An 8993-nucleotide genomic window follows, 5' to 3' on the forward strand; every position below is an offset into this window, starting at 1 on the left:
GGAAACAACGCAATGGCCTTTTTGCACCCCCATCAGGCATATTGAGTGTCTCCACCAGTATATACCTACTAGGTTTGTTCCATGTAGGTTGAGAAAATGATCCTGGTTGTCCCAGTTGTACTTGGTTCAATGGCATCGATGGAGCATATGGCTGATACCCATGATGCTCCTTACCTTAGTTCTGAGGATTTGATACAAACCCCTGATTATAAGTGGAATTCTGAAAATGATTGACTGCTCGATTTTATCGGTTAGATCGATTTCCATGCCATCCAAACGTATTTCTTGTTTGAACTTGATTGACATCCCATGGAGTTGGTGGAATCACGGTCGGATTACTGAATTGTTGTTGTCTTTGTAAATTCCAACAATTAGTGGGTAAGTGCTTGCCTCTACAATATGTACATTTACCCAACACTTGTGAAGGTGACGGGCATTCCGTTACCAAATGACCGTGGCCCTGACAGTTACTGCACCATACATTGGTCCTAGAATTGGTTGGCTTTTGCCTCTTCTCCTTATCTTTGGCCATATTAACGGCCATTTTCTCCATTTTCTTCGTCAAGTTCAATAATAAGGCTTCATTGGAATCTTTTGAAGTTAGTATTATTTGTTTTTTTGCCAAAGTTGAATCTTATGTTTGATATGGAAAATATAGAGCATACGCTGTTGTGACTTGCGGTGGTAAAGCTTGCAATGGGATAACATTAACTGGCCCCTGAGTATTGGCACTTGAATGGGCCATTGTTTCGATCATCTGTGGATAACTATCCACTGATCCGTTCAAAGCCGGATATTGATAATTGCTTTGAACTGGTATCATCATGACACTCGCAGTTAAAAACTGATCATAATGGCATTCCTCCCAAACCTTGGCTCTATCAAGGAATGCAGATACCGTAACTGGTTGAGCTTCTTTTACAAACATTTTTAGCTCTGGTGGGTGCAAACCATTTATTAATATAGATAATATAAATGCCTCCGGTATTTGGTGGTTCTGCCACTTACTAAGTATATCAGCCACTCGGCCATAGTACGATTCCACCGCCTCTCCTAGGATCATTTTGCTGTTCATTAACCTTCCTCGAAGATGCTCTTCAAAACCAATTGGTCAAAAACGGCTCAAAAATACATTCTTCAATGTTTCCGAGTTCGAAAATTGACCAACTGGTTGACGGTTATACCATTCAAACGCCATATCCTTTAAGGTTGCTGGCAACCATTGTAACCAAATATCCTCGGTTCTTCCATTATTGGCGACACATGCTGTCAAAAACTGCGACAAATGTTGATCTGGATCTGCACCCGGAAAGCCCCTAAAGGTAGGTAATGGAGCCACGCTATTTGTGTGATCAGTCTTAGTATCCATTTGTACTGCTATGGGAACCGCTGGACCTCCCGTCGTCATTGAATTTGACAATGTGACACTTAATCATTTGTTAATATAGTCTGCGTCTCTCCCAAATATATTTTCCGAACTTTCCACCCTGCTCAATTTGCTATTATTATCCTTGAACAAGTTTATTGGTTGAATAGAAGGTGAGAATGATGGATTTTGAAACACACTAAATTGGCGCTTATTGACCAATAATTCATGCCATTCTATGGAACCAGTTTTAACGAAATCGGCAGTTTTCGCTATTGGAAACGTACCCAATGGAGTACCCAACTCTTCTGTGATTCCTCTACTCTTAGTTAACGGTCTCAGAAGAAACCCTGGCCTATTGACCAAATTTTCCACAAGTGCTCTTGGCAATTTCTCTAACGGTATATACTTCTGAAATATTAGATGTCGATTAGCTTCTAGGTATGCTCGAATATGACAACAGGCATGCAACCATCGCTTAATCCAGCTTTGTCTATGATTCCTTTTTAACTTTCTTTGTTGCTCGTTTCGCAACAAATTTCTTGCTTGCAACCTCTCTATTCTTTCTCTTGACTGCCGTATTTTCTTTACTGTTAAGTTCTCATTCTTAATAACCATACTCTTTCATTATATTCTTCTGCGACTGCTACCTATTTTCCATCTACTTCAACTGGCAGTTAATACCTAACACTCCATGCTATTATCAATTTCTCCGACAGCGGCGCCAAAATGTGATTGTCGTTTTACTTACTCTAACTAATCTAATCAGAGTAAATCTGTATAGGGGGATTCGAATACATGGAAAGAATACCGCATGAGCTTATACGTTAGGGTCACACAATTAACTGTATTCCGCACTACTTAAAACACCCAGAAAATACTACAATGCTTTCCACTTCCTAATAATACTCCACCATCACTGATAACAACAATATGTAATCCCGCACTATCCTAAATGACAGGACATAATCATATTATAATCCAAATTCTAGAATTCTTCACCATTAACTGCCTTCACATTACAGTGTTTCACACAAACACAGACTCATTCTCTCTACTGAACTACAATCAGATTTCAGCATTCAATCTTTCTTCTTTCCATTTAATAACAATCATACTTCCATTCCATAATTCACTTTCATAATATTCAGAAACTCTTAATCTTCTTATTCAAAGAAAATAACAAACAAAAGAAAAGAGATAGCACCAAGCTTACCCCGGCTCACACTATCACAGTCTGGTCCTTACTTCCTCTCTCCCATCCTCCTTATGCTACCACGAGATACCAACTGCTACATCTCTAATGAAAACTGCTTTTCCTAACTATTCATCTATTTTACCTACTGAACTACCTTTTCAACAGTCATCTATCCCTGTTTAGACTATAAACTAAGTATCTACAATTCAACAAATAACTACTTATTCTACAAACATGGATCAAATATTTTTCGCCTAAATTGCTTAAAATTTAATATTTTGATTTATATAAGATAATATGCTCTATATTGGAAGCCAAAACTAAAAAAAAAAATTGACATTAAGTATAGAAGATTCAAGATTACATATACTAAAAAAAAAATAAAAAAAATATATATATAGAGAATGGTTGGACATGACTCAATTTCCAATGGAAGTTGATGTAGCAAAAATATACTAGATTATATTGCCATGGACATACAAATACAATTAATCTTATAAAATATATGTAGAAATATGTGAAATTTATCTTTTTAAATAGAAAGGTGAATCAATAACTTGATGAATTTATTACTACATTGATAAGCAAGCTAGATATAAGACATTATTTTAAAAGAATTACTTTAGTGTAATACTAAAATGATGCCTATATATTGAGTGAATCAAAGAAGTATTCTTTAAGAAGTAGAGACAAACAAATATTAAGATTACAAAGAGCTAAATGGTTGGTTAAATATTATAAACAAGATCAATTGTCAAATTTGGAAGTTCTTGATGCATATTGCATAGAGTTTATCTTTCAAAGCTAAAATCTTCCAACAAAATGATATATTGTTAGTTTATCTTGTAAATGATATAAATGCAACAATTATGGTCCCTTATATAAATACACGTGGTCTCTAAGATGGATTGTTAATTAAGAATATCCACATCTATTAGATTTATAATCAAATGCATATAAAAATAATGGTTTTTTGAATTGAAAAGAAGATATTTTTAATGATGGCTTAAGTAATGGATCATATAATGGTTGAAGAAATAGAACAAATAGTAGAAATTAAATTCTTAAGCATGATGTTCAAATCCATTGCTTATTGGAGATAATTAATTTAATGACACTAAAAAATATAGAGGCCTTAACTGTGGAAGAATATGATGCATTCAATAAAGCAATAAAATCAAACTTGATACTTTTAAAAGATACAAGGGACTTATTACTAAGACTCCTATACATTTCTATGTCAAGAGAATGTGGTAGTATCACCTCTATACAAAGTCATATCATAAATACTAGACTTGGATTTGGAAGCCAAAAAAAGAAGAAAAAATTGGATAATGAAAAAAGATATGGTGAAAAGATTCTAATAGTGCCAAAATCTAGTGGACTCAAAATTTTATGACAAGGATAAGAAGATAATAAAAAAAAATACATATGAGTGAGATTACCCAAGCTATGTAAAATAACATGTTCAAATTATAGTGATCTAAATATATTTTTTGACTGGAATCACCAAAATTGAGTGAAGAAATTGCCAATACATGATTATAAAAGAAGATAATGGTATTGCATTAAATAAAGAAGGGCACAATTTTAACCAAGATGTAGAATTATTCTTCAAAGATTTAGATTTTTTATTAAGATTATGGATGCAAAATTTGGTACTTTGTATAAGGATTTGATTTGATTTGATGATAGTTCATTTGTGGTATTTTCTATTATATATATAATAAAGACTCATTTTAGTGGTGGTTTTTATGACCACACCATTTTAATTATTGCATTTGTTTTAGTTGTAAAACTACTTAGATACATAATGCTTGTAGAAAATGTTTTATGATTTGAAAAATATTTTGAAGAGAAATTTTGTAATATTTTTAATGAAATATGTGTAATTTAAATATTTAAAAATGAGTTTGAGAAAAAAATAATGAGTAAATTTTTGAAGTTGGAAAAATTCTTCATGGAATCAAAAATATCATGTAAATATATGAGTGCCGTTGTGTATGGCAACAGAAAAATAATTTTGAAGCAAGAGTGATGGTTGAAAATTGGGATTGAGAGGCTGCCCCTGAACAAACTTCCGCACCCACGTGAATGCGGATCAGTGTGGGCCCAATGAGGGTGTAGAATATGGATCCTTGCGGGCCCAATTAGGAATGGGTTCTGAGTTCCCAACCTGCCGCCCTCCAATCTGCCCGCACTCCAACCTGCCCGCCACCCTGGTTCCCTTCCGTTCCCTCCCTGCGTTCCTAATAAGTCCTGTAACAGCCAGCTGGCCTAGATGTCTCGATCCAGTCGATTGAACAAGGAGGTTTCTGCGACACGATTCTACGAGGACTGTCGGGATTGACCAGGCCACTAGTCACGCATGTCTTCCGAGAGCAAGGCGAGGCTCGTGTTCAATTGGAAATTCGCACGTGGGGTGGTGCATGTTGTGTACCGATTCCCACCTAAGTTTTTTTCGGTGCAACTTACCGCCATGCAATTAGTTTTCCAGCTGCAACTTGCTAGCGAAAACTAGTGGAGAACCTCACAAGTTCCGCTGTGCCGCGGACGCATTCTGTGACGTGTCTCGCTGCGTATTTGATGCTTCTGGCTGGCGACTTTGGTGTCTCGTTTAGCGGAGAAGAGGTCAAAGTAGAATATTCAGTGTTATCGGTTCTAAATATGGTTAGTTTCGGGCGGATTCGGTACTGGAGTATGATGGAGAACCGCTGGATTCGTGATGGGGATCGACTCCGTTGCACTTTACGGTGGAGGGGGAAGGATGACGAGAGTCTGTTTGGACGCATTCAAGCATGGTTTGAACTTTTCCTCAAAGTCTCCGCTTGCTTCTCCTCTTAAGATAACGCGGTTTGCTGATCCTTTTCCTGCTCGTCACGTCTTGCTGCTCATGTTGGTTTGTTGGTCTTTGCCTCTGCTCGCTCTCACATTTCCCCTCGGGCAAGGCTGTGACAATCTGTGTTTTGCGCTCCGCGTTCGCATCGTTGATGCATAAAGAGGTCTCTGTAGAACTCTGATGTGAGCCTCTTCTTGTTCTGCTGACTTCGGACGCTAATTGAACGACTTCATCTGCTGATGTTTGCTGTTGTTCGTGCCAGGGGGAACTCAAGAATAGTCGTGAGTGTTTAGGCTTTCAGAGAAACTTGCTTCCTACAAACTGGAGGATCTTGCAGGTTGAGAAAAATTTCCTACCAGGTTTGGGAGTTGCTGTGAGAGAGCACGCTTGAGATTCTGAGTGCTCTCACTGTAGTTGGTTGTAGAGGACAGGACCACGACCTGAAGAATTCTAAGCATTCATTGGCATTAGACAATTCTTGGAGAACATAAGTTGAAAGTCTTCATCTAGTTGGTGTTTCGTTATGAAGCGATCGAAATACCTGGCGTTGGTGTCACTTCTTCTCCTAGTTTTCCTACCTCCAGGAGGTGCAGCTAGCCCACACGGCGATGGTATGTGCTTATCTCCTATTTTTCAAATAATGCTTTAGTTTTCTTTTTCTTTTTCTCCTGAACCGTTCTTGCCCAGATTTAAAGTGATTTGTCAGCGATAGGATCGTATGGGTGAGACCCTACTTTGCAAGAACTTATGTTAGTTGCGAGAACACATTGAATCCGTTTCAAACACCTCAGAATTTCAAACCATCCAGACATCAGTGATTCAGCAGTTCTCTACATCATAAAACAACGAAGTGTGATCAGTAGCTCTGAAAGTCAAGCAGATGTTTTGCTTCTGAAGTGCAGTTTACATAATAATGTGCAATGGAGTTTCTGAGCTGTTCTTTTTGCTGAAATACGTACAGTAACGGAGGGGCGAGTTGCGACTTTCGGTGGGCGTCGAGGTCTTCTACAAGCTGGTCCTGGTTCACGTAAGAATTCGACACATTCTTATCTCCTACCAGCAAGCCTCTATCTGAACAGAAATTTCGTTCTCTTTTCAATTCGAGCTCATCTGTTGTAGACTTCGTGCTTTGTGCGGGTTCTGTGTCTCTGTTTGCAAGTGCGCTTAGAAATATTGAATTCATCGTCTTTGTCGGCATTGACAGCACCTTCAACGACGCCCTCCACTCCAGGAACGACGCCTCCAACTCCAGGAACGACGCCTCCAACTCCAGGAACGACGCCTCCAACTCCAGCAACGACGCCTCCAACTCCAGCAACGAAGCCTCCAACTCCAGGAGCGACGCCCCCGACTCCAATTACGACGCCTCCAACTCCAGGTACACCCACGACACCTGGCTCTACTCCCGGAGCGAGTCCTAAAATCCCAGGATTTGCTCCAGTATCTGTTCCAGGTTAAGATTCAATTACCCCCTTATTTAGCGATTACGTAATTGCAAACCCATCAGTGTGAGAAGATTCCATCCACTCCAAACATGCCCTAAAACGAAGTGAGTGACATGAATCCATCCAGCAATGCTTTGAGTGTCTTTGGTTAGGCAAGTGGCCGTCGAAGTAATCCTTCGACTGCAGACAAGCCCTGACCGTGGAAGTCTGGCCTGATCACTCCCTGCCGCAAGTTGCTGATGCCCCACTCGGCTCTGTGCAGGTGTTCTTCCCAGTCCTCCACCAATTGCTCCAGCTCCTGCCCCAAGTAAGCTTTCCTACCATTCTATTGTCTCTTCCATCACTTCCACTCTAACCCTACCTTGTGGACATGTACATTTGCAAAGAAATGCCCCACTGCGAGCGACGTCGTTGTTGGCGTTTCTCCCCCTTTTTCTCACCACTTTCCGCTTGTGTGTTCAGTTGGAGTTACATCCAGGCAAAAGCTTAATGCCATCATCGCAGGATCCGTTGTAGCCGGGGTGGTAGGAATCGCACTAGTTGCCATCTTCTGCCGCTGCTCATGCTTGCGAAGACAAAAAAAGCTCCCATTCCAAAGATTGCAGATGACTTGATTGCATCACCAGAACCTGCAACGTCCAGTTGTGACGCAAATCAACAAACTACGGTGGCGGTTAGTACCTGCAGGCGCGGGGCAATTCTTTATTGCATTAAGTCTCTTGCACTTTAGGTCGCTAGAAAAACGGCACACAGCCTCAGAAAACCCTTTGGGCCCTTGTCAGAAACCGATAATGCGTCTTCCATAGCCTCGTCTCATCGAGGTCCTCATGACTCAGACTCCACTGTGACTCCAACTAGCGTTCTAAAACCTGCAATTAAATGGAGCTTGTGACTGCAATGGGCAACCTTCAGCAATTGTTATCAGTGCGATGCATTGTGAGCACGATGCATCGTTGGAATTGACACACTCCAGCAGCAAGCGATGCAACCAGGCTCTCATCATGTCTCGGCAAGCGCACGTTTGCATGAGGTGGATTGCACTGTTGAAATTAGGGCTAAGGTTTCCTTCTAAGAGTTAAAAGGTGGTTCAGTCTTTTACTTTAAACTAGGAATAAAAATTGTTGAGGAATGTAGCGACCTTCATGGGGCGAGAGTTGAGTTTGCCGAATGAAGTTCAAGCGAAGTGATTTGTGTTTTTGCAAACTCAATGATCCAATCTATAGATTTGACTATGGATGTATAATGAAAAATTTATGATAAATGTTGAATGTATAAAGTAGAAAATAATTTATTTTGCTCTTAATCTTTTTTGAACTTTTTTAATACAATTCAACCTCTAGTTAGGTTTTAGTAATAATTGTATTCAAAAAGATATTGTTTATTTAGGATTTATTATATTTTAATAATATTATAAAGAACAATTGTTATTGAGATTTGAAACCATGTATGAGAAAACAATGCACAAGGAAGAGGGATTTATTAGTTTTAAAATTAAAGTTTGATAATAGTAGTAGTTTAATATAAAATTACTAAAAGTATAGATTTTTATGTTGTGAAAATGTAAATGAAAGTTGGAAGTAGAGGTACACAAGTACCAACATTAGATGCAAAGAATACAAAAATGTTAACAAAGGATAAAGTATGACACATGTCACACACTATTAATATTTAAAGGAATATGCAACAACCACATTCAACAAGAATATTGCCTAGTGAGTACTTTCTTCATGGTTTTAGCCAAAGTTATTCTGGTTTTCTAATTTGTACTACTTCCAAAGAGATTTTTGTTAATGAATACCTAATTACAATAGGAATTGATCACTTGACCTAATACATTTAAACAATATGCTTCTTAGGAAATAAATCCTTTGACAAAATATTCTAAAAATAGCTATTGGAACTATATAACAAAATAAAAGGCATAATCCATCAAAACAGAAATATTAAAAGAAATAGCTTCTATTTTAGATTAAAGGTGGTAGATATTAGTGGGATTATATTATTATTGTTTTCATTCAAATCCATTGCATGTCTATGCAACTTTTAGCCATAGGATCCAAACTTTGATTCTAAAGTTGTATAGTATCTAAATGCATCTAAAAGAATGAGAGATATTAAAATTTTGATGTAGATAATCTTGAAAGA

General features: G+C 38.2%; 1 protein-coding gene across 3 annotated transcripts; it reads left to right on the plus strand.

Annotated features, from left to right (window-relative positions):
- The first annotated feature begins 5216 nt into the window (after nt 1-5216).
- On the plus strand, nt 5217-8151 carry LOC112273917 (uncharacterized). 3 transcript variants are annotated; one of them, XM_024502971.3, is made up of 6 exons: nt 5217-5365; nt 5666-6014; nt 6365-6430; nt 6608-6781; nt 7111-7155; nt 7311-8151. In XM_024502971.3, the coding sequence occupies exons 2-6, from the start codon at nt 5927-5929 to the stop codon at nt 7460-7462; spliced, it is 525 nt and encodes a 174-aa protein (XP_024358739.1). In that variant the 5' UTR covers nt 5217-5365; nt 5666-5926; the 3' UTR covers nt 7463-8151. The 3 variants fall into 3 exon arrangements, with proteins under 3 accessions (XP_024358739.1, XP_024358738.1, XP_090101777.1); XM_024502970.3 differs by lacking the exon at nt 5217-5365 and adding an exon at nt 5424-5566; XM_090245651.1 differs by lacking the exon at nt 5217-5365 and having other exon boundaries at nt 5600-6014.
- The last annotated feature ends 842 nt before the right edge of the window (nt 8152-8993 follow it).

This window comes from Physcomitrium patens, chromosome 21, assembly GCF_059467195.1.
Source record: "Physcomitrium patens ecotype Gransden chromosome 21, ASM5946719v1, whole genome shotgun sequence".
Lineage (NCBI taxonomy): Eukaryota > Viridiplantae > Streptophyta > Bryopsida > Funariales > Funariaceae > Physcomitrium > Physcomitrium patens.

Bases quoted from the DNA above. Each gene is read 5' to 3' on its own strand.
- LOC112273917 (XM_024502971.3), top strand. From the start codon at position 5,927: ATGAAGCGATCGAAATACCTGGCGTTGGTGTCACTTCTTCTCCTAGTT. The intron at 6,782-7,110 runs GTACACCCACGA...GGCTCTGTGCAG, and splicing joins TACGACGCCTCCAACTCCAG to GTGTTCTTCCCAGTCCTCCA. The intron at 7,156-7,310 runs GTAAGCTTTCCT...TTGTGTGTTCAG, and splicing joins TGCTCCAGCTCCTGCCCCAA to TTGGAGTTACATCCAGGCAA.